Here is a 26,559-nt window from a genome sequence, read left to right as displayed (position 1 = left end):
CGTCCGTAATTAATAACGGGCTATAATGGGCTAAAACAGATAACCGAAAATCCCATTATAGTCTATGGGATTTTTACAACGGCCGTATGGGATTTTGTAATGTCCATTTAACGGCCGATTTTCAGGGTTTTCATAACGGAACAACAAACAGATGAATTTTATAGTGTGAAAGCAGCCTTATCCTATTACATAACAAAGATCGATGTAAAAGATCAGTTAGTGCAGTATTATAACCACTAGAGGGGGCTATAACACTGCAAAAAAATAAACATATGTGATATCGCTGCATGCGGAAATGTCCGAATTATAAAAATATATAGTTAATTAAATCTCACAGTCAATGGCCTTTTTGGTCACTTTTTATTTCATGAAAAAATGAATAAAAAGCGATCAAAAAGTCTGATCAATACAAAAATGGTACCGCTAAAAACTTCAGATCATGGCACAAAAAAATGAGCCCTCATACCGCCATGTACGCTGAAAAATAAAAAAGTTATAGGGGTCAGAAGATGACAATTTGAACGTATAACTTTTCGAGCATGTAGTTATGATTTTTTTCCAGAAGTACGACAAAATCAAACCTATATAAGTAGGGTATCATTTTAACCCCCTAAGGACCGAGCCATTTTTTACCTCTATGACCAGGCTCTTTTTTTTTTATTTGACAAGTATCTCTTTAAATGGTAATAACTTTAGAACGCCTTTTGTGAGCAGAGTGATTCCAAGATAGTTTTTTCGTGACATATTGTACTTTATATAAGTGGTATATTTTTGTTGACACATGAAGCATTTTTTGTGAAAAACTTCAAAATATTGTGGAAAAACTGGAAAATGTCTGGCTTTTTTTTTTATTTTTATGGTGTACACTGTGCGGAAAAGTGATGTTATATTTATTCTGTGGGTCAGTACGATTATGGCGATACCCATTTTATATAGCTATGCTCTTTTTCCTTTTCTGACCAAAATTCTTTATCTGCCATTCATTTTCCCCAACAGCCACAACTTTTTTATTTTTCGTCCGACGCCATTGAGTAAGGGCTTATTTTTTGCGGGATGAGCTTACCTTTTATTAGTATCATTTTTGTGCTACGTGCTACCTTTTGATCTTTTTTATTCCGCTATTTGTACCAAAATTGGCGAATTTTGAGCTTTTTTAATGTTTTTTTTTAATGGCGTTCACCTTGCGGGATAATTTACATAATAGTTTTATAGTACACGTCATTACGGAAGTAGAAATACCTATTATGTATATGATTTGTGTTTTTGATCTTTTTTGGTGATAATACAGGGCTTTTATTGGGAAAGGGGCATTTTTTTTTTTTTACACTTCATACTTTTATTGAAGAACTTTTTTTATTAATTTTTTTACACTTTTTACAGGTTATACTATGCTGCAATACAGCAGCACAGTATAACCTGATGAGCTGCAGACACTACAGCCTGTGCGATCCAGCCTCTGGCTGGATCTCACAGGCTTCCGTAGCAGGCATACAGGAGGAAATGATCTGACCTCCTGCTGCCATAGCAAGCAACAGCGACCCGCGATTGTATTGCGGCGCCACCGTTGGAGAACAGGGGGAGAGCGCTCCCCCTGTCAACACCATAGATGCCGTGATCAGGATTGATCACGGCATCTATGGGATTAATGCTGCCAGGATCGGCACAATCGCGGCTCCGGCAGCTGCGGCGGGACTCTGGCCGGAGATCGCTATGACGTACGCATACGTCCAATTGCGCGAACGTGTCGGATGATTGGACTTATGCATACGTCCTATAGCAGGGAGGGGTTTATCAGATGGACCTAAAGAATAAAAGAGAAGGTTTAATTTTTACCGAAAAATGTACTGCATAGAAACAGAAGCCCCCAAAATTGACAAAATGGCGTTTTTTCTTCAATTCTGTCGCACAATGATTTTTTTTCCCATTTCACCGTAGATTTTTGGGTAAAATGACTCATGTCATTACAAAGTAGAATTGGTGGCACAAAAAATAAGCCATCATATGGATTTTTAGGTGCAATATTGAAAGAATTATGATGTTTTAAAGGTAAGGAGGAAAAAACGAAAGTGAAAAAACGGAAAAATCCTCAGTCCTTAAGGGGTTAAAAATCAGACTGTGATTTTATGGATTTTTTTCTCATTATGTCTCTCATAGTTGAGGTATACCTATGATGAAAATTACAGGCTGTTATGATCTGCGCTCGGGCCACACGGCCCCTCCTCCTTCTGTTGCCGGCTTGGCTGGGATTCACATTGCGGGACGCGCCTGCATGTGAGTCCCAGCCCATCACTCCCCTCCTGCTCTGGTGCGCGTGTCGGAGCTCTGAGATTTAAAGGGCCAGTGCGCCCATTAATTAAGGAATACTTGTGGCTCAGTTAATAAATTCCTCCACCTCCCACACTTCCCTGACTGATCTTTGTTGCCCTAGTGCCTGAGAGAAAGCGTTTATGAGTATTGCTTTGCCGTGTATAGTACGCTTTGCTCTTTGACCTGACCTTGCTCCTTTGCCGCCTGCCTAGTGACCACTTGATACGTTCCAGACTACGCTACTAAGCCGCCTGCCCTGACCTTCTGCTATCCTTACCATGAGTTGCCGTATCCTACCTGTAACTCGAATTTCCTCAGCCGCCTGTGTGGTCGGGCCATGACAGGGGTAGGGACCTGGGTGCCGCCTGCCGCAGCAAGTCCGTCCCGTTTTGCGGTGGGCTCTGGTGAAAACCAGTGGCACCTTAGGCTACGCTCCCTGGTACGGTCCGTGTCATCAGCCACACAGGTCAAGCAGATCCACTACCACCAGTGTTCCTGTCTAATGAAACATGAGTGTTACACAGGCCTCTCATCTTTTTAAGTGGGAGAACTTGCACAATTGGTGGCTGACTAAATACTTTTTTGCCCCACTGTACACTTAAAGAAATATTCCGTAGATACCTGACACAGGTAATTTTGTTCCTAATAGAGGTCCCCATGGTGGGCACTTCCAGGAAGGAGTGATTTTGCCTAAAGCAGTGGTCTCAAGGCATGCAGGGAGTTGAAATTTTGCAACATCTGAAGAGCCACAGTTTAAAAGCACTGGCCTAAAGGTTGTGGAAGAGGACACTTTGTATTGCACACAAAGACAAGTCCAGCTCTGCAGCCTGTATAGCAATATGCATGACATTAGAATAACCTCCATCAGTTTTAAGTGCTTTCACCAGTGATATATTTGGAACCAGGCCAGGAACCAGAAAAAAAAACTTCTTCAAAGAAACAAAGCCTCCTGCTGATCTTCTCCTTCCAAACCACAGTAGCAATAATAAAATGAGTATAAATCAGTATTCTCAGCTTGGTTCTTGGCCTATGTAAACCCTATGTTCCAATTCAATAACAAAATACTTCCAATCTCTGGTTCCCAGCCATCACTTTCCCTCTCCCTGGCAGCCGGGATCAGAAGTCATGGAGATGTGTATGCACTGTGCACTCTTCTCAATGTGTAAAAATGCAGGATCTACAAAAGAATGGGCACCTCAAATGATCTTACCCTGAGGATGCATCTTCTGTTGCTAAGCAGAGGCCTGGGCATATTTGACCTGCTGCCCACTCATCAATGTGGCTTAGAAATGATTGGTTGGGAAGCTTAAAAAGACTCGGTAATGAATGATTACAATGGGGAACCCTACACATTTCATCATTTATTGAGCGCATCCAATATAGTCATGTAAAACTAGGCTGTGACACTTCACTTACCTTCTGCTCTAATAAAGCACTTGCTAGTTTCTGTACCTCCGAGGACAACAATGACGTCCCTCTGATAACCTTACTCAGAGCCGCCAGGGACTGGTGGATACTCTGAACCAGGCGGATAGCATTGAACTGTTCCAGGATGATGAACGACAAGATTGGTGACCCGTGCCGCTCTGTTGGAGGTATTACCTTCTGATGGATCAAGTTAGAAGTCTGAAAGCAGATATATAGGATGTAACTAAACGCAGGCAGGCATATAGTTATGCATTGATGCATTTGTGAATTATATTCAATTGTTTTTCTAGTGTTTAAAGTGAATCTCCTGAAGACACCAGAAATGATCTCCACCAGTTCTTAATCTTTGACATATCACAGTAAAAATACAACTAAAGCATTACAGTTGACCACAACACCCCAATCCACTAATATAAGTGCTATGTCTATTATAGATAATGTTCAGGTGCACTTGTAGGGTATACGGTGAGGTTAAACAAACTCGTTTAATCACTGGTTTAAAAAGTGGACTCATGTTTACCATTAGGACAGTGTTAAAAGAGTGAAATACAGTCCTATTTTTGTATCCTTAATACCGTTGCAGGTCTCTGCCCGACTGCAGGTCTAATGACCCAAACCAGGATGTGCAGGTGTAACACGGACACAAAAATGTGACTGCATTACGCTCACGTGAAATCGTCCTTAGTCTTCTGTTCTTCATTTAATCCTTAGCAGGAGGCATTGTAAATAGTCCTCATACCCATAGCTACAATGATGGTCTCCATGACATCATTACATGGGTCTTGCATCCAATGACTCAACTCCCTAGTATTTGTCCCACCTAACCAGCAGAGGTACCATTCTTGAAAGGGCACCCCCATCCCATGGAGCATAGTCATCTTGTGCACAGAGGGGCTAATTTTGGTAGAGATAGAAATGGTCAAAATATAGTGACATCACCCACTTGTGCAGAGATGATGAAGGGAACAAAAATAAAAAACGGTTTTCAGGGGCAATCCATCAAAGCAAAGTAGAAGGTATATCAATTTCAAAGTTTTATTGAGCCGGTCAAAACACGTTTTGGGGAGTAGGAGCCCCTTCTTCAGATGAAATGACGTGAAGAAGGGGCTTCTACGCCCCAAAAGGCTGTGTGACTAGCTCAATAAAACTTTGACTTTGATATACCTTCTACTTTGCCTTGGTGGATTGCGCCTGGAAATGTTTTTTTCCCCTTCTTCATCGTATCTGCATGCTGTTCTGCCGGAGCATATCCTGAACTGATATTGGAAGGCGGCACCACCTATACATCATTTCATGCGCTACTATAGTTGTGTCTGTAACACAACCAAACCAGGTGAGCAGTTTGATATTTTGCCTAGGGCTATTTTGTTAATACTGTTATTGGTGATTAAACTATATTCACCCTATCAGGAGCTCTGTCTTCATTTTTTAGAATATTATCACTCATTTGTGACTATGAGGATTATTTACAATGGATTAAGAAATGTGTGCCTACTGTGAGGATTAAATGAAGAAAGGCTAACAGGAGTCATGAATCACATCTTAATCTAATGGTCAAAAGTGACTAACAAAATTATGTTAACCTTGCTTTACACCCTACAGTTACACCTGAAGAATACCTATAATTGACGCATTGCTCCAATATATTTTTTTATTTGGTTTTCAGTTTAAAGAGGTTGTTTGGGGATTGAAAAACACATATAGGGTAGCTTAAACATAAAAAAAGAAGCCTCTTCAGCAGCCTCACTGAAGCTCCTGGCCCCTGTTCGTCATCACTACCTCAGGGTGACGTGTTGTCCCCACAGGAACTGCCCTGCTCAGCGAGACTCCACTGCAGCCAGTGACTGTGGGGACAATGTAGCAGTGATGAGCAGGGACTGGCAGATGTAGGGACTCTGGGTATGCGAGTTTAGTTTCTTTTTTATATTTTTATGCTACCCTCAGCCATATATACTATAACAAAAAGTTATGTTTTAGTTTGCTTTTTTGAGATTTTGTTAATTTTTTTTCAAGTGATCTAGCTTTAGTTTTTCATCTTAATATTAGAAATCAGTGCCTTCATACAGTAGCAGATTGTGTCCAGATCTTATTTAGAAGTAGTTATAGAATGTATATTAGGGGCTCTAAGAGTGTATTCACACTATGGAATATCCGCCCAGAGAAATTTGAATGGAGCAGCAACTGCGCAGACCATTGACGGCAATGTAGTCTGGGCAGAATTCCGCCGAAAGAATTAACATCTCCTGGAAGTTTGCTCCATGCAATGTATACTATTTTAGTAAAATTATATAATAATGTAATAATACGGTAATTATCAAAATTATAGAAATAATAATAATAATTAGTGTTGAGCGCGAATATTTGAAATATGGATTTTGAAAGCGAATATCGGCACTTCACGATTTCGCTAATATTTAGAATATAGTGATATATATATATACGTAATGATGAATATTCGTTTTTTTTTTATTTATGTGAATATTTATGAGAACATTGGCACTTCCAGACTGGACACTGATCCCTCACTTCTTTTAGGTGAAAGATATAATTGCGCAGCACACATGCAAATTTCATTATCATTACGAATTTTCGCATGAAAAAAAAAAAGAGAGAACGAACATTTTGAATATGCAAATTTCGCGAACATAGGACGAATATTTGTCCATATATTCACAAAATATTGCGAATTCCAATATGGCCCCTGACGCTCATCACTAATAATAATAATGTATAATAATGTTATTTTTCTCATTTTTTTTTTATTCTAGTATTTGCTTATAGATCAGCACTCTGAAACCCCTCCTGCTCCTGGATGATGTTTTTTTTGCAAGAAAGCCAGGCAGAGATGGATTCCAACTTTTTTTATACCTCACAGAGCAAACATCACCGTTCATTTTTATTTAATTTTGCTGAACAAGATTTGCAGAACATCAAGAAAAATGATGTTTTGATGACAATATTCATTTCCATAAGCTAAACAAGGCCTGGCCCGTTCCATTAGATCTTTATGTCTGTATTATTTATGCCTTAAAAGCAGCATGATGTATATTTCACCAGGATGCTAACACTGCGGGCTGTCTGTAATCTCCAGGCGATTTCACGCATAGTAACTTCTTCGCAGAAAATATGGTTATGGAAATTCTGTTTACCGATTTTATTGTTTATTTATAGTAAAAATGTTTTGCATGTCCAAAAATCTATTATTTAAAATAAATGTAAACCCCCCCCCATCATGGGCAAGTGATGGCAGGAGCTGCTCGGCTGACCTTGGCGGCTGCTTGTGTAGTCAGTTCAGTTGTGCAGATTAATAATATCGGCACAGGAGGAGGCCGCGCCGGAGGATTCTGCCGTTTGTGTTCTGATTAATCCTGGGGCGATGTTCAATTACTTACTGTCAGGTGCAAGGAGTCAGACATTGCATATTAGAATAATGTTTAAGGAGAACCTGCCATCGGCAGCCGTGCAATTTTCTCACCCAGGTTCTATACAGTTATGAGTGCTTTATGCATGCTTTTTACGGTGTATTGCCCTTGTAGAGCTAGGTATATGATAGGATTATCATTGTCTAACACATGACCATAACATGTACTCTCATGTACTTTATCACATAGCTCATATTGCTGTGGTCAGTTGTTGGCTATAGCTGCATTATATTGGATTTATACTCATTTGTCTTTCATTATAGTTTGTTTATTGGGTCTCTTTTTTTTTACATCTACCCTGCTATTTTGGAGTACTATTGCTAATTTACAAAACTCTGGTTTCGCAAACCCATGTAGGCTGAAGGCCTTCAATTTTTGTGTTGATGCAACCCCTGGGCTGGAACTTTGTGATTTTTTACTTAAGTGTTGATTTTCAGTGTTGAGCCCTGATCTGGGAGCCCTACGATTACACCATGGTGGACATTGAGGCACTCAAGCGCTTGCCATGGCATCCACTAGACCAATAAATGCCTAGTTTTGGTGTCATACCTGGGGATAAGCAGTAGTATCATTAGTTATGTGAAGTGAGAAGTGCATATGGAAGTGTGCATACCTTGGCACTAGAGCTGAGTTGCCTTGCTGTGGGATTAGGCCTATACATTGCTAAGGGAGATTTCTGCCAGCTGCGGTGAGGCACACGTGTGACAGAGCCTATAAAGAAATGGATACCCCAAATACCTTCTGTGCTACCTATTTAGATGCTAAAACTGATAAACCTCCAAAAACAGGTCCATAGTGCGGTCCCTGTATGAGTTGGGATTCCAGAAACCAATAGAATAGCAGTGGGAAATAGAATATGCAAGCCCTAGTAAGCAACCAACTTAATTCAAAGCAATGGTTAGTCTTGAGCATTCCATCCCTGAACCTAAAAGAGAGAGGGTTCCCTTTCCCTGGGGTTGAGACCTCTGGGCACAGGTGCCATAAGTGTGGTAGCACCTAGGATTTCTGTGAGTTGGCAGTTTCCTCAGGAACTCATAAAAAAAAGTATTTAGGCCGCCACCAATTGTGCAAGTTCTCCCACTTAAAAAGACAAGAGAGGCCTGTAATTTTCATCATAGGTATACCTCAACTATGAGAAACATAATGAGAAAAAAATCCATAAAATCACATTGCCTGATTTTTAAAGAATTTATTTGCAAATTATGGTGGAAAATAAGTATTTGGTCAATAGCAAAAGTTCATCTCAATACTTTGTTATATAAACTTTGTTGGCAATGACAGTGGTCAAACATTTTCTGTAAATCTTCACAAGGTTTTCACACACTGTTGCTGGTATTTTGGCCCATTCCTCCATGCAGATCTTTTCTAGAGTAGTGATATTTTGCAGCTGTCGCTAGGTAACAAGGACTTTCAACTCCCTCCAAAGGTTTTCTATGGTGTTGAAATCTGGAGGCTGGCTAGGCCACTCCAGGACCTTGAAATGCTTCTTACAAAGCCACTCCTTCGTTGTCCAGGTGGTGTGTTTGGGATTATTGTCATGCTGAAAGACCCAGCCATGTTTCATCTACAATGCCCTTGCTGATGGAAGGAGGTTTTCACTCAAAATCTCACTATACATGGCCCCATTCATTCTTTCCTTTACATGGATCAGTTGTCCTGGTCCCTTTGCAGAAAAACATCCCAAAAGCATCATGTTTCCACCCCCTAGCTTCGCAGTAGGTATGGTGATCTTTGGATGCTTTACCATAAAAGTTCTACTTTGGTTTCATCTGACCATATGACCATTATCCCAATTCTCTTCTTGATCATCCAAATGCTCTCTAGCAAACTTCAGACAGGCCAGGACATGTACTGGCTTAAGCAGGGGGACACGTCTGGCACTGCATGATTTGAGTCCCTGGCGGCGTAGTGTGTTACTAATGGTAGCCTTTGTTACTTAAGTCCCAGCTTTCTGCAGGTCATTCACTAGGTCCCCCTGTTGGTTCTGGGATTTTTGCTCACTGTTCTTGTGATCATTTTGATACCATGGGGTGAGATCTTGCGTGGAGTCCCAGATTGAGGGAGATTATCAGTGGTCTTGTATGTTTTCCATTTTCTAATAATTGCTCCCACAGTTGATTTCTTCACACCAAGCTGCCTAATGCAGATTCAGTCTTCCCAGCCTGGTGAAGGTCTACAATTTTGTTTCTGGTGTCCCTTGACAGCTCTTTGGTCTTGGCCATAGTGGAGTTTGGAGTGTGACTGTTTGATGTTGTGGACAGGTGTTTTTTGAACTGATAAGTTCAAACCGGAGCCATTAATACAGGTAACGAGTGGAGGACAGAGGAGGCTATTAAAGAAGAAGTTACAGGTCTGTGAGAGCCAGAAATCTTTCTTGATTGTAGGTGACAAAATACTTATTTACCACCATAATTTGCAAAAAAAATTATTAAAAAATCAGACAATGTGATTTTATGGATTTTTTTTCACATTAGGTTTCTCATAGTTGAGGTATACCTATGATGCAAATTACAAGGCTCTCTCATCTTTTTAAGTGGGAGAACTTGCACAATTGGTGGCTGATTAAATTATTTTTTGTCCCACTGTAAGACCTAGCCCTAGATGCGGAGAGTACTCCATGGGGTCTATATTGGGAACTGCAGTTCTAGAAAACCACTGCACGAAACAGATATATGTGTGTGTTAGTACTGTTGTTTAAAAGACTGTTGCTTGCTATGTGACTGGCAAGCATATGTACCTCTTTTCAAGAGATGCCATCAAAGAGACATTGTAAGCATTCAGCCTTGTGTCAGTGACATTAACTACACTAGGATCAGTGCCCTTACTATGCCTGACACACAAGTACTGTGACCGACACAGATATGACGTTTGGAAAGAGTCTTCTCTGATTGCAGCGCGGAAAGGATAAGAGCCTAACAATAAGAATCCCCATTCACTCTATACATAGAAGGGTGAGGGCACTGCTGAGTCACTTGATTTGCATACATTTAGCAGGTTATTATGGTAATTCAAATAACAGGAGCTGTGTGGTGTCAAAAATGAAAATAAAATGACAGCAAAAGACATCAGATGTATATTTAAGAACTAAATTGTTTCCTGTAGATTCTAATGAAGAAACGAAAACCTTTCTAATATACTTCAAAAGAAAATGTTATTACCTTTTTATAGAAATCATGGCTTATAAAAAAAAAGACCACTAGGGGTCCCCACACCATCCAGTACATAATTCTGTCCAGATACAGCATAATCTTTGTCCCAGATGATGCACAGCCTGGGACAAAGTCCAGGAAGTGAGGTCAGGACTAGCTGTCCTCTGTGCTCACTCCTGTCCTATCAGACTGCAGCATTAAAACAGTGAGCCTGCAGTTACTGGATGAAGAGACCCAGCACAGTACAGCAGACTCAGGGAGGAAGTGAATGCATGGTGAGGACACTCCCCCTTCCAGAACAGAAAGACAAACCAAGTAAGCAACATAAGGTATTTGTGAGAGAACTATAGGTGGTAGACATATAAAAATGATATGCACATGATTAGAATTAGGTACTGAGTAACATACAACTTTTTTTGTGGGATATGACAAGTATTCTCTAAGTCAATGAGTGATGCACGCAATTGTTTAGATTTTAGGTTAAGCATTGAGAATATGCTTTTTTGTGGATAGGGGCTTACATGGACTTAGGGTACGCCCCCACACATTGCAGGTTTTCTGCTGCATTTACAGTTAACAGCAAGATTATTTTGAAAATCGTATTCACATAGTTAAAAATCTGTGCAAGTAGACATAATTTGGTGTGGATTTTCTGATGATGACATCACTGCAGGTGTGCTGCTGATATTCTACACAGAAAGTCTGCAGAATATCTGCTACATGGGGACGTGCTCTTAGGGTAGGAAAAAACTTTGCGGATACAATGCAGATTTTCTGCATCAGAAAGAGAGCCAAAGGCAGAAGTGAATCCAGTTGAAAAGGAAAATATAAAGGAAGGCGTTAGGCAGTGCACACGATGGAATTTTAGCAGCCAAGCTTTCCGCCTTATTCATTTTTTCAGTAAAATACCTCACAAAATACACTGTTATCTATGGGGATCAGAAATGTCTGTGCAGTCCTAAAGCCGACTGTTCAGGGAATATTTCCAGCTGGAGATTCCATAGTGTGAACCCAGTTTTATGCTCCCCCTCTCAGTTGGATTTCAAAACCAGAGTTATATCATGGCCCATTTTCATCAATAGAAATGCAGAAAAAAATAAACACGTCACTTATTGACGCATTTCTGCACTAAAGCTACATTGAATAGACCGGACACAGATTAAATTATGGGCCTATAAATTATGGTAGATAAAGAAATCGGGGCTCAAAGGTCTGTGAATATTTGATATAAAATTAATTTATTTGTAAAATTGATTTATTAGTGTACAATTGATAGAAAAAATGATATTAATGATTAGTAAATATTATAGTGGTCTGTGACCTACAGGGCCCTTGTAGTTCAGCTAGACTACAGATAGTGTAAGATAAAATCAGTGTATATATAATGGAATAAAACAATATACAAACAATAATATAAATACAATGGTATATATTAGTATAAAGTGTCCACAATAATACAAGTGACTTCAGAATTGTACTCCTGGTATAATTAATTGTAGTCCAAGTGAATACACTCTTCTCTCATTGCATGTAATAAATATTAGTGCAGATTCTCACAAATATCGATATACTGTAATCCAAGTGTGGGTATAGATCAGCAAAGTACTTTCTTTTTATATGCAGAGCGCAACAGCACAAGTTGCAATTGTATCCAACTTATAGTAGTTTGTATCAACTTTCAAGGTAAGTGTAAAGTGAGCTTTCATTCATGCAAAAATCGATCCTGGCTCATAGGCAGAGAGCCTGCTGCAGGAGACTCAGCCGTCTCACAGTGTAGCAGCGGTAAGTGTAATAGACAGTCACAGATCAATGTGCAAATGTTTAAGATAGAATTTGTACCTTGATTAGATGTGTGCTGGTCTCGGTGCGATCCTGGCTTTTAGCTGCTGAAGAAAGGTCCTAAGGAGGACCTGAAACATGTCCAGCCGTAACTACCACTACAAGTGCCACAATACCCAATTTCACCTCTCATAGACAAAATACTAACAATCATCACTACTCCTGTTTCCTTCATTGGATAGGCACGTAGCACCTATCACGAGGACACAGCTTGGTCGTTACCTACAGAACAGCTGCAGCCCACACAAAAGGAGCCTACTACCATCACTGCCAAATCGGAGATGGACGAGTCTCCAGGAGTGGGCCCTCTGTGCTAGAGCCGGGATCGCATCGAGACCAGCACACATCTAATCAAGGTACAAATTCTATCTTAAACATTTGCACATCGATCCGTGACTACTGTCTATTACACTTACCACCGCTACACTGTGAGACGGCTGAGTCTCCTGCAGCAGGCTCTCTGCCTACGAGCCAGGATCGATTTTTGCACGAATGAAAGCTCACTTTACACTTACCTTGAAAGTTGATACAAACTACTATAAGTTGGATACAATTGCAACTTGTGCTGTTGCGCTCTGCATATAAAAAGAAAGTACTTTGTTGATCTATACCCACACTTGGATTACAGTATATTGGTATTTGTAAGAATCTGCACTAATATTTATTACATGCAATGAGAGAAGAGTATATTCACTTGGACTACAATTAATTATACCAGGAGTACAATTCTGAAGTCACTTGTATTATTGTGGACACTTTATACTATTTTATACCATTGTATCTATATTATTGTTTTTATATTGTTCTATTCCATTACATATAAACTGATTTTATCTTACACTATCTGTAGTCTAGCTGAACTACAAGGGCCCTGTAGGTAACAGACCACAATAATATTTACTATGTATTAATATTTTTTCTATCAATTGTACACTAATAAATCAATTTTACAAATAAATAAATTTTATATCAAATATTCACAGACCGTTGAGACCCAATTTCTTTGTCTATTGTATTTTTGCTAGACACCGTGGGTGTAAGTGTCATTTGGGCAGCTCAGGCCGCGGGTTAAAAGATTGGTAAGAGCCTCTCCAATCCCCTTCTATTTTCCTATAAATTATGGGCCTATGAAAAAATCCACAACATATAAAGTGAAAATGCATGTAAAAAAAATGTGATGTTATGTTCTTGAATTTCTGAAGTAGCTCTAGTATGAATTTAGTGCCCTAGGCTTACATGGACTGCAGTGTTTTCCAACCAGGGTGCCTCCAGCTGTTGCAAAATCACAACTCCCAGCATGCCCGGACAGCCAACAGCTGTCAGCTAATCGTTTTCTTTACTTGTCTGTGAGTTTTTTAATAGAGGAAAATTAGAAAGTCTTTGGGGCAGTTTCACAAAACTGTAACGTGCAACAACTGGTCAGTTCAGAAAATGTTTCTGAAACCAGTTTTGGGGGAGATTTTATTAGGTTACACATTTTAAAGCGTACCTTTCATATCCCACAAAAAAGTTATATGTTACTTAGTAACTAAACATGATCATATACATAAGATTTTCACGTGTCTAGCATCTATATTTCTCTCACAAATACCTTCTTTCTGTTGCTCACTTAATTTGTCATACTGTGCCTTGGAGGTGGCGTGTCCTCACGCTTACTCCCTGAGTTTGCTGTGCTGTGCTGGGTCTCTTCATTCAATCACTGCAGGATGCTCTGTAACCCTGCTCTTTTTTTTTTTTTTTTAGCCATGATTTCTATAAAAAGGAAATAAAATTTTCTTATAAAGTATATTAGAATGGGTAATGTTTGGTCAAGATGTACAACACCTGAAAAGTTTTGGAATCTGAGAATGCACATTTAAACATTTTAAATTGCTCTTGATACGTTTTTAAAAAGTAGGTGCTGCACAACACATTTTCTATAATTTACAGTAGAAATTGGCGCAAAGCATCAAATTTATTATGAGGCTTGCACACCTTTCAATTCTACAGAGAAAACCTCTTTATTCCTGCCCTCCACCCTGCCCCCTCCCCCCCAAAAAAACAAGATGCGCTCAAAAGGTGACATTACGCTGGCGTTTCTCACATTTAATTAATAGAAATTGTGACATTAATTAGAGAACTATATACCACCAAATAGACAGGTCAGCACACACAATTATACCATCCAGCAGAATAACTAATCATAATAAATGGACTATGGAGAACAAGAAAAAAGACATTCTGTGCTCTTACAGGTAGTGCCTGGTATAATTGGTGTTATTACTCTTCGTACTGAGCAGCAAGGCTTTCATGATGAATAATAAAACTAACTAGAACGACTGCATTTTAGAAACTATACTGAACCTTGTGTAAAGTTGATTTCTAGGAGTAATAGGAGACATCTGTACTGTGTGTCTCTACTAGAGGCCAGAGGTGTAGCAGGTAGGGCTGGGCGGTATACTGGTTCATACCGAAATTTTTGTCCTGCACGATATGAATTTTTCCCATACCGCAATACCAGTTGGGCCCCTCCCCCTCGGGAATTAATAAATTATCAACCCAGCGCTGCGCTGTCCCCACATTGGGGAACTAATCACATGTGACCTGTTTCAGCTCCTCCCCCCCCCCCCCAATTAATTATCAGCACTGCGCTGTCCCCATTGGGGAACTAATCACATGTCACCATCAAGTGCTGCCTCCCTCTTCCTCCTGTTTGTTGTGGGCCGCCGGCGCTGGAACTCTGTACTGTACGCTGTATCCCTATGCCCGGGCTGCATAAGATAAACAAAATAAACTTTAACTCACTTTGCCCCGTTGCTGGTGGTAGGTTGAGCGCACTGTCATGTAAGAAGCCGGCTTCTTACATGACAGTGCGCTCAACCTATCACCGCCGAGGCTGAACATCGCTGCGGCCGCTGATAGGCTGACTGCTCTGTGATGTTCCCGTCCCCAGGAAACAGATGAGGCCGATACCGGACCAACGGGAGGTGAGTTAAAGTTTATTTTGTTTATCTTTTGCAGCCCGGGCATAGGGATACAGCGCACAGTACAGAGTTCCAGCACCAGCGGCCTGCAACAAACAGGAGGACGAGGAAGGCAGCGCTTGCGGGTGACATGTGATTAGTGATACCGGGACAGCGCAGGGCTGGGCTGATAATTAATTTGGGAGGGGGGTGTCGGGGAGAAGCAGAACAGCGCTCGCGGGTCACATGATTTTTGTGGGGGGGGGGGGGGAGGAATACGTATATATACCATGAAACCGCCATAAGTTACAAAAATACTGTGGCGGGTATACTTTCTAAAGGGGGTCCTACCTACTTTCAGAGGATCCTACCTAAAGGAGAAAAACTACCTACAGGGGTCCTACCTACATAGGGTAAACCAATTCCCACCAACCCACTTACGTACCCACTTTACTGTGCAGGTCAATAAACAAACAAACTATTACAGTTTGGATGGGGAAAAGGGAAGGAGCGTGCTGGAGCCTATGATATTTCTCATGCATATTCTGCAGAGATATGTTGTGGGTGAAAGAAATGGTCATGGCAGTCTAGGCCAGACAAATAAGAAAAGGTAAAGTAGCCAACTCCGGTGTCACCTATAAGTCACTGCATATCACCAACATAACTGTTACGCCAAGCGCTCCGGGTCCCCGCTCCTCCCCGGAGCGCTCGCTACACTCTCCTCACTGCAGCGCTCCGGTCAGATCCACTGACCCGGGGCGCTGCGATACCGCCTCCAGCCGGGATGCGATTCGCGATGCGGGTAGCGCCCGCTCGCGATGCGCACCCCGGCTCCCGTACCTGACTCGCTCTCCGTCAGTCCTGTCCCGGCGCGCGCGGCCCCGCTCCCTAGGGCGCGCGCGCGCCGGGTCTTTGCGATTTAAAGGGCCACTGCGCCGCTGATTGGCGCAGTGGTTCCAATTAGTGTTATCACCTGTGCACTTCCCTATATCACCTCACTTCCCCTGCACTTCCTTGCCGGATCTTGTTGCCATCGTGCCAGTGAAAGCGTTTCCTTGTATGTTCCTAGCCTGTGTTCCAGACCTCCTGCCGTTGCCCCTGACTACGATCCTTGCTGCCTGCCCCGACCTTCTGCTACGTCCGACCTTGCTTCTGCCTACTCCCTTGTACCGCGCCTATCTTCAGCAGCCAGAGAGGTTGAGCCGTTGCTAGTGGATACGACCTGGTCACTACCGCCGCAGCAAGACCATCCCGCTTTGCGGCGGGCTCTGGTGAAAACCAGTAGTGACTTAGAACCGATCCACTAGCACGGTCCACGCCAATCCCTCTCTGGCACAGAGGATCCACTACCTGCCAGCCGGCATCGTGACAGTAGATCCGGCCATGGATCCCGCTGAAGTTCCTCTGCCAGTTGTCGCTGACCTCACCACGGTGGTCGCCCAGCAGTCGCAACAGATAGCGCAACAAGGCCAACAGCTGTCTCAACTGACCGTTATGCTTCAGCAGTTACTACCACAGCTTCAGCAATCATCTCCTCCGCCAGCTCCTGCATCTCCTCCGCAGCGAGTGGCCGCTTCTGGTCTACGACTATCCTTGCCGGATAAATTTGATGGGGACTCTAAGTTTTGCCGTGGCTTTCTTTCCCAATGTTGCCTGCACCTGGAGATGATGTCGGACCAGTTTCCCACTGAAAGGTCTAAGGTGGCTTTCGTAGTCAGCCTTCTGTCTGGAAAAGCCCTGTCTTGGGCCACACCGCTCTGGGACCGCAATGACCCCGTCACTGCCTCTGTACACTCCTTCTTCTCGGAAATTCGAAGTGTCTTTGAGGAACCTGCCCGAGCCTCTTCTGCTGAGACTGCCCTGTTGAACCTGGTCCAGGGTAATTCTTCCGTTGGCGAGTATGCCGTACAATTCCGTACTCTTGCTTCAGAATTATCCTGGAATAATGAGGCCCTCTGCGCGACCTTTAAAAAAGGCCTATCCAGCAACATTAAAGATGTTCTGGCCGCACGAGAAATCCCTGCTAATCTACATGAACTCATTCACCTAGCCACTCGCATTGACATGCGTTTTTCCGAAAGGCGTCAGGAGCTCCGCCAGGATATGGACTCTGTTCGCACGAGGCGTTTCTTCTCCCCGGCTCCTCTCTCCTCTGGTCCCCTGCAATCTGTTCCTGTGCCTCCCGCCGTGGAGGCTATGCAGGTCGACCGGTCTCGCCTGACACCTCAAGAGAGGACACGACGCCGCATGGAGAATCTCTGCCTGTACTGTGCTAGTACCGAACACTTCCTGAAGGATTGTCCTATCCGTCCTCCCCGCCTGGAAAGACGTACGCTGACTCCGCACAAAGGTGAGACAGTCCTTGATGTCTACTCTGCTTCTCCACGTCTTACTGTGCCTGTGCGGATGTCTGCATCTGCCTTCTCCTTCTCTGCTGTGGCCTTCTTGGACTCCGGATCTGCAGGAAATTTTATTTTGGCCTCTCTCGTCAAAAGGTTCAACATCCCGGTGACCAGTCTCGCCAGACCCCTCTACATCAATTGTGTAAACAATGAAAGATTGGACTGTACCATACGTTTCCGCACGGAGCCCCTTCTAATGCACATCGGACCTCATCACGAGAGGATTGAACTTTTGGTCCTTCCCAATTGCACTTCTGAAATTCTCCTTGGACTTCCCTGGCTTTAACTTCACTCCCCAACCCTGGATTGGTCCACTGGGGAGATCAAGAGTTGGGGGCCCTCTTGTTCCAAGGACTGCCTAAAACCGGTACCCAGTAACCCTTGCCGTGACTCTGTGGTTCCTCCCGTAACCGGTCTCCCTAAGGCCTATATGGACTTTGCGGATGTTTTTTGCAAAAAACAAGCTGAGACTCTACCTCCTCACAGGCCTTATGATTGTCCTATCGACCTCCTCCCGGGCACTACTCCACCCCGGGGCAGAATTTATCCTCTGTCCGCCCCAGAGACTCTTGCCATGTCTGAATACGTCCAGGAAAATTTAAAAAAGGGCTTTATCCGTAAATCCTCCTCTCCTGCCGGAGCCGGATTTTTCTTTGTGTCCAAAAAAGATGGCTCTCTACGCCCTTGCATTGACTACCGCGGTCTTAATAAAATCACGGTTAAGAACCGCTACCCCCTACCTCTCATCTCTGAACTCTTTGATCGCCTCCAAGGTGCCCACATCTTTACCAAACTGGACTTAAGAGGTGCTTATAATCTCATCCGCATCAGAGAGGGGGATGAATGGAAAACGGCATTTAACACCAGAGATGGACACTTTGAGTATCTGGTCATGCCCTTTGGCCTGTGCAACGCCCCTGCCGTCTTCCAAGACTTTGTTAATGAAATTTTTCGTGATCTTTTATACTCCTGTGTTGTTGTATATCTGGACGATATCCTGATTTTTTCTGCCAATCTAGAAGAACACCGCCAGCATGTCCGTATGGTTCTTCAGAGACTTCGTGACAATCAACTCTATGCCAAAATAGAGAAATGTCTGTTTGAATGCCAATCTCTTCCTTTCCTAGGATACTTGGTCTCTGGCCAGGGACTACAAATGGATCCAGACAAACTCTCTGCCGTCTTAGATTGGCCACGCCCCTCCGGACTCCGTGCTATCCAACGTTTTTTGGGGTTCGCCAATTATTACAGACAATTTATTCCACATTTTTCTACCGTTGTGGCTCCTATCGTGGCTTTAACCAAAAAAAATGCCGATCCCAAGTCTTGGCCTCCTCAAGCGGAAGACGCCTTTAAACGGCTCAAGTCTGCCTTTTCTTCGGCTCCCGTGCTCTCCAGACCTGACCCATCTAAACCCTTCCTATTGGAGGTTGATGCCTCCTCTGTGGGAGCTGGAGCTGTCCTTCTACAAAAAAATTCTTCCGGGCATGCTGTTACTTGTGGGTTTTTTTCTAGGACCTTCTCTCCGGCGGAGAGAAACTACTCCATCGGGGATCGAGAGCTTCTAGCCATTAAATTAGCACTTGAGGAATGGAGGCATCTGCTGGAGGGATCAAGATTTCCAGTTATTATTTACACCGATCACAAGAACCTCTCCTACCTCCAGTCTGCCCAACGGCTGAATCCTCGCCAGGCCAGGTGGTCTCTGTTCTTTGCCCGATTTAATTTTGAAATTCACTTTCGGCCTGCCGATAAGAACATTAGGGCCGATGCTCTCTCTCGTTCCTCGGATGCTTCTGAAGTTGAACTCTCTCCGCAACACATCATTCCTCCTGACTGCCTGATTTCCACTTCTCCAGCCTCCATCAGGCAAACTCCTCCAGGAAAGACCTTTGTTTCTCCACGCCAACGCCTCGGAATCCTCAAATGGGGCCACTCTTCCCATCTTGCAGGTCATGCGGGCATCAAGAAATCTGTGCAACTCATCTCTCGCTACTATTGGTGGCCGACTCTGGAGACGGATGTTGTGGACTTTGTGCGAGCCTGCACTATCTGTGCCCGGGATAAGACTCCTCGCCAGAAGCCCGCTGGTTTTCTTCATCCTCTGCCTGTCCCCGAACAGCCTTGGTCTCTGATTGGTATGGATTTTATTACTGACTTACCCCCATCCCATGGCAACACTGTTATTTGGGTGGTCGTTGATCGATTCTCCAAAATGGCACATTTCATCCCTCTTCCTGGTCTTCCTTCAGCGCCTCAGTTGGCTAAACAATTTTTTGTACACATTTTTCGTCTTCACGGGTTGCCCACGCAGATCGTCTCGGATAGAGGCGTCCAATTCGTGTCTAAATTCTGGAGGGCTCTCTGTAAACAACTCAAGATTAAATTAAATTTTTCTTCTGCATATCATCCTCAATCCAACGGACAAGTAGAAAGAATTAACCAGGTCTTGGGTGATTATTTACGACATTTTGTTTCCTCCCGCCAGGATGACTGGGCAGATCTTCTACCATGGGCCGAATTCTCGTATAACTTCAGAATCTCTGAATCTTCCTCCAAATCCCCATTTTTCGTGGTGTACGGCCGTCACCCTCTTCCCCCCCTCCCTACCCCCTTGCCCTCTGGTCTGCCCGCTGTGGATGAAATTTCTCGTGATCTTTCCATCATATGGAGAGAGACCCAAAATTCTCTCTTACAGGCTTCATCACGCATGAAGAAGTTCGCGGATAAGAAAAGAAGAGCTCCTCCCATTTTTTCCCCTGGAGACAAGGTATGGCTCTCCGCTAAATATGTCCGCTTCCGTGTCCCTAGCTATAAGTTGGGACCACGCTATCTTGGTCCTTTCAAAATTTTGTGCCAGATTAATCCTGTCTCTTACAAACTTCTTCTTCCTCCTTCTCTTCGTATTCCTAATGCCTTTCACGTTTCTCTTCTTAAACCACTTATCATTAACCGTTTCTCTCCCAAATCTGTTCCTCCCACTCCTGTTTCCGGCTCCTCGGACATCTTCTCCGTCAAAGAGATTCTGGCATCTAAAAAGGTCTGAGGGAAAACCTTTTTTTTAGTGGATTGGGAGGGTTGTGGTCCAGAAGAGAGATCCTGGGAACCTGAGGACAACATCCTAGACAAAAGTCTGCTCCTCAGGTTCTCAGGCTCTAAGAAGAGGGGGAGACCCAAGGGGGGGGGTACTGTTACGCCAAGCGCTCCGGGTCCCCGCTCCTCCCCGGAGCGCTCGCTACACTCTCCTCACTGCAGCGCTCCGGTCAGATCCACTGACCCGGGGCGCTGCGATACCGCCTCCAGCCGGGATGCGATTCGCGATGCGGGTAGCGCCCGCTCGCGATGCGCACCCCGGCTCCCGTACCTGACTCGCTCTCCGTCAGTCCTGTCCCGGCGCGCGCGGCCCCGCTCCCTAGGGCGCGCGCGCGCCGGGTCTTTGCGATTTAAAGGGCCACTGCGCCGCTGATTGGCGCAGTGGTTCCAATTAGTGTTATTACCTGTGCACTTCCCTATATCACCTCACTTCCCCTGCACTTCCTTGCCGGATCTTGTTGCCATCGTGCCAGTGAAAGCGTTTCCTTGTATGTTCCTAGCCTGTGTTCCAGACCTCCTGCCGTTGCCCCTGACTACGATCCTTGCTGCCTGCCCCGACCTTCTGCTACGTCCGACCTTGCTTCTGCCTACTCCCTTGTACCGCGCCTATCTTCAGCAGCCAGAGAGGTTGAGCCGTTGCTAGTGGATACGACCTGGTCACTACCGCCGCAGCAAGACCATCCCGCTTTGCGGCGGGCTCTGGTGAAAACCAGTAGTGACTTAGAACCGATCCACTAGCACGGTCCACGCCAATCCCTCTCTGGCACAGAGGATCCACTACCTGCCAGCCGGCATCGTGACAATAACATAACACTGTAATTTATAAAGCTTTATAGTTATGGGGTGGTAGAGCTATTTAGGTATTGCGCATTGCTTCTTTTTAGCCATTTTGTTTGGTCTTTTGTAGAAAATTGTTTTCCAGAGTCCATCAAGCAGGGAGGAACCCACCGGAGGTACTGGATACCACAGACATGGGTGAGATTACAGCAGTTTCACACCCACAATGGCTATGTACATTATAGAAAATGAAACCAAAACTAAAGCAGTCTCGGCACATCCATTCAATTTTTGTGTGAATAGGACACAATTTCTTCGGATTCTTCTTCGGTGCTATCCCGCTATAGTGCGATACTTTTAACTAGTGATGAGCAGCACTACTTATAACACTACTTATAACAATGTACAAGAAAAATGCGGAGCACTCACCAGGTTTGCGTATCAGAGGCTTCTTTACTATAGTACAAGACAGTCGGGTTCACATACAGGGGAGCAAATGGATCAGACGCGGGGGTAAGCAAGCTGGCGACGAACAGTTTGCGCGCCGGAGCTCTTCGTCAGCATCGGCCTGACGAGGCGCTCCAGCGTGCAAACGATCCGTCGCCAGCTTGCTTACCCCCGCATGTGAACCAGACTGTCTTGTACTACAATAAAGAAGCCTCTGATACGCAAACCTGGTGAGTGCTCCGCATTTTTCTTGTACATTGTTATAATTATAGAAAATTATTTTGTTGGATTACCCCAGGATAAAAAATTATATATAAATTAAAGGTTCCTCGAGCTTAAAGGGGTACGTCGCTGCTCAGCATTTGGAACAAACTGTTCCAAACGCTGGAGCTGGCACCGGGAGCTTGTTACGTCATAGCCCCACCCCCTTATGACATCCCACACTGCCCTCTCAATGCAAGTCTATGAGAGGGGCTGTGACGGCTGTGACAGGGGCAGGGTGTGACGTCATGAGGGGGCAGGGCTCTGACGTCAAGAGCTCCCGGCACCGACTCCAGCGTTAGGAACAGTTTGTTCCAAACGCTGAGCAGCGGAGTACCCCTTTAAAAAGTTGGGAAACACTGGTAAAGAGCATTCCATTAAAGGAATTCACTAAGATATTCGGCTAAAAAAGGACAACTATATTTCGGGAAGCAATACTATTACAATTATTAGTTTGCAAAATATTTGCAGTGAGGCATATCCCATTTTTAAGAATCCATTAATCAATGATGCACACTAGGATGACTTTTGGCTTTTACAAACACACAAGATTAGGAGTTTGGGGGGGGAAAAATGCCACTTTCAGGAGACAAATGTAAATGATACAAAATAAGTATTTTATGTACAATGTCAACTGAGATTACATGGATCCCATATTCTTCATATTTTCCAATATCTAAATTTTCTGCTTTTATTACACATACATGTCCAAACACTGGACTCACCGTGGCCTCATTACAAGTATTCACCAATTGGGGGCCTGTTTCCTTTTGAGACGCTATAAGATGTATATGTGTCACCCGTTAATAAGTAATCACACAGCGCCGTCTCTTGTTGATGGGATTTTTGCCTTATACCAAAATCCCATTTACAAGTGAGGAAAGTATGAGATCACATTAATCGCTTCCAGTCTCATCATGACACAAAATCCTTCAATGTGCAAAAAAAGAGATAAAAATAGATGCTGTGTCCTGAAACTAAGGGTGGCCTGGGCCAAAAAAACTACTCTGCCCTCATTACTTGTAAATCCAGGAACTCAACTTCTCTATTTGTATTCATACTGTGTCTTTCAATATTCTCATCATTCACTTCTATAATGGGCAGAGATGTAATACATCTAAAGTCAATGTCATTATTTTAATTTAGTTATGAGATGGCATTAGCTTTTAAAAACCATCAAAGTCCCTGAGGAGGTTTACATTGCCAAAACATGTTGGGACGCTGAGTATTTCCCTTTTTTTTATCATTCAATAATCTTTTATCTCAATGCTATTTGTTTTGCAGACACTTTATGGGTTAGCCATAGTGTGGGTTGTTGTTATCTGTATTGTGCTTCCCTTGGCGAATAAGAGTTCTCCCTTTTTTGGCCACAGCTAGGGTATTGACAGGTAAGACGCACCTAGTGGTGACCCTGTGAGGATTAACCCCTTAAGGACCAGGGTTTTTTCTGTTTTTGCACTCTCATTTTTTCCTCCTTACATTTAAAAAATCATAACTCTTTCAATTTTGCACCTAAAAATCCATATGATTGCTTATTTTTTGCGCCACCAATTCTACTTTGTAATGACATCAGTCATTTTACCCAAAAATCTATGGCAAAACGGAAAAAAAATCATTGTGAGACAAAATTGAAAAAAAACAAATTGTCATCTTCTGACCCCTATAACTTTTTTTTATTTTTCCGCATATGGGGTGGTATGAGGGCTCATTTTTTGATGAAGTTTTTTTAGCGGTACCATTCTTGTATTGATCGGACTTGTTGAACGCTTTTTATTCATTTTTTCATGATATAAAAAGTGACCAAAAATACACTATTTTGGACTTTGGAATTTTTTGCGCGTACGCCATTGACCGTGCGATTTAATTAATTAAATATTTTTATAATTCGGACATTTCCGCACGCGGCGATACCACATATGTTTTTTTTAATTTACACAGTTTTTTTTTTTTTTTTAAATGGGAAAAGGGGGGTGATTCAAACTTTAATTAGGGGAGGGGGTTAAATGATCTTTATTCACTTTTTTCCCCCACTTTTTTTTTTTTGCAGTGTTATAGCTCCCGTAGGGATTACTGGTTTCTCATAGGAAACCAGTGATGAATGATTCTGCCGCTTGACTGCTCATGCCTGGATCTCAGGCACTGAGCAGTCATTTGGCGATAAGACACCAGGACGCAAGGTGGGAGACCCTCCTCGTGTCCCAGAGCTGTTCGGGACGCCGCGATTTTGCCGCAGACATCCCGAACAGCCCCCTGAGCTAACCGTTAGTGATTTACTTTCACTTTAGATGCGGCGTTCAACTTTGAACGCCGCGTCTAAAGGGTTAATAGCATGCGGCACCGCGATCATTGTCGCGCGCCATTAGCCACGGGTCCCGGCTGTTGTTAGAGGCCGGGCCCGACGTCATGGCCCCGCGTTATAGAAAGGGAAAGGACTCAGGACGTACCAGTACGTCCTTGGTCCTTAAGAGGTTAAGGGGGGTCTAGGGAGGGATAGTTTACTCCACGGGGCTGCCCTTTTCAAGGCGACTGCACCATCTAGGCCCCAATGCGAGCATATTTCATCACATTAGGGAAAGCTAAAGTGATCAAAATATTTTATGACCCTCTAATCTTATGCACTGTGTCCCTGAGCTAACCCAAAATAAGTTGTTGGTATTAATATATAGCCTAGGGTGCCCTGATTAAACACCTTTTCACAGTTTCTTTGTGGGTATATACACTGATCAAAAAAATAAAGGGAACACTTAAACAACAAAATGTAACACCATGTCAATGACACTTCTGCGAAATCCCACTGTCCACTCAGGAAGCAACACTGATTGAAAATCAATTTCCAGCAGTGTCCAGAGCATGGAGGCGCTACCAGGAGACAGGCCAGTACATCAGGAGATGTGGAGGAGGACGTAGGAGGGCAACAACCCAGCAGCAGGACGGCTACCTCCACCTTTGTTCAAGGAGGAGCACTGCCAGAGCCCTGCAAAATGACCTCCAGCAGGGCACAAATGTGCATTTGTCCACTCAAACGGTCAGAAACAGACTCCATGAGGGTGGTATGAGGGCCCGACATTTACAGGTGGGGGTTGTGCTTACAGCCCAACACCGTGCAGGACATTTGGTATTTGCCAGAGAACACAAAGATTGGCAAATTCGCCACTGGCGCCCTGTGCTCTTCACAGATGAAAGCAGGTTCACATTGAGCACATGTGACAGACGTGACAGAGTCTGGAGACACTGTGGAGAACGTTCTGCTGCCTGCAACATCCTCCAGCATGACCGATTTGGCGGTGGGTCAGTAATGGTGTGGAGTGGCATTTCTTGGGAGGCCACACAGCCCTCCATGTGCTTGCCAGAGGTAGCCTGACTGCCATTAGGTACCGAGATGAGATCCTCAGACCCCTTGTGAGACCATATGCTGGTGCATTAGGCCCGGTTTTTCTCCTAATGCAAGACAATGCGAGAGCTCATATTGCTGGAGTGTGTCAGCAGTTCCTGCAAGAGGAAGTCATTGATGCTATGGACTGGCCCGCCAGTTCCCCAGACCTGAATCCGATTGAGCACATCTGGGACATCATGTCTCGCTCCATACACCAAGCACCACAGACTGTCCAGGAGTTGGCGGATGCTTTAGTCCAGGTCTGGGAGGACATCCCTCAGGAGACCATCCTCCACCTCATAAGGAGCACGCCCAAGCATTGTATGGAGGTCATACGGGCACGTGGAGGCCACACACACTACTGAGCCTCATTCTGACTTGTTTTAAGGACATTACATCAAAGTTGGATCAGCCTGTAGTGTGGTTTTCCACTTTGATTTTGAGTGTGACTCCATATCCAGACCTCCATGGGTTGATAAATTTGATTTCCATTGATAATCTTTGTGTGATTTTATTGTCAGCACATTCAACTATGTAAAGACTAAAGTATTTCATACGATTATTTCATTAATTCAGATCTAGGATGAGTTATCTTAGTGTTCCCTTTATTTTTTTGAGCAGTGTAGTTTGTCTTACAACTCATGGAATCGTGACCTTAATTCAGTAGTGGTGGGATTATACAGTCAGAAGGTGTGCATTAAACATATATATATGGCCCTAAATGTAGAACATTTACCTCTCCTGACTGTATAATCTCGCCCATCAAGTATTCAGTCACAATATGGCAGTATTATTCACTCACTGTATGGAAGTATTATTTTAGTCACCCCATGGTGGAATTATTTACTCACTAGAGGGTAGTATTATTCACTTATTGTGTAAAGTATTATGAAGTCACCATATGGCGGCATTTTTCACTCAATGCATCACAGTATTGTTTAATCACCATATGGTGGAATTATTGGCTCACTAAATAGTAGCAGTATTATTCACTCAATGTAGATAACTCACTGTTTAGAAGTATCCCTCAGTCACCATATGGCAGTATTATTTACTAAATGGATAATATCATTTAGTTACCATACGGCGGAATTATTCATTCACTGAATGGCGATATTA

The 26,559-nt window shown here is 43.5% G+C and overlaps 1 protein-coding gene across 1 annotated transcript in view; it reads right to left on the bottom strand.

The window, feature by feature from the left end:
• DYNC2H1 (dynein cytoplasmic 2 heavy chain 1) overlaps positions 1 to 26,559 on the bottom strand; it is a gene marked incomplete in the record, with an annotated part of 465,550 nt that overhangs the window by 114,269 nt on the left and 324,722 nt on the right. The window contains 1 exon segment of the mRNA XM_056561585.1: positions 3,724 to 3,933. Within this exon segment, the coding sequence (XP_056417560.1) occupies positions 3,724 to 3,933 (210 nt within the window).

This window comes from Hyla sarda, chromosome 2 (assembly GCF_029499605.1).
Source record: "Hyla sarda isolate aHylSar1 chromosome 2, aHylSar1.hap1, whole genome shotgun sequence".
Taxonomy (NCBI): domain Eukaryota; kingdom Metazoa; phylum Chordata; class Amphibia; order Anura; family Hylidae; genus Hyla; species Hyla sarda.
This window is presented reverse-complemented; position numbering and strand designations above follow the sequence as displayed.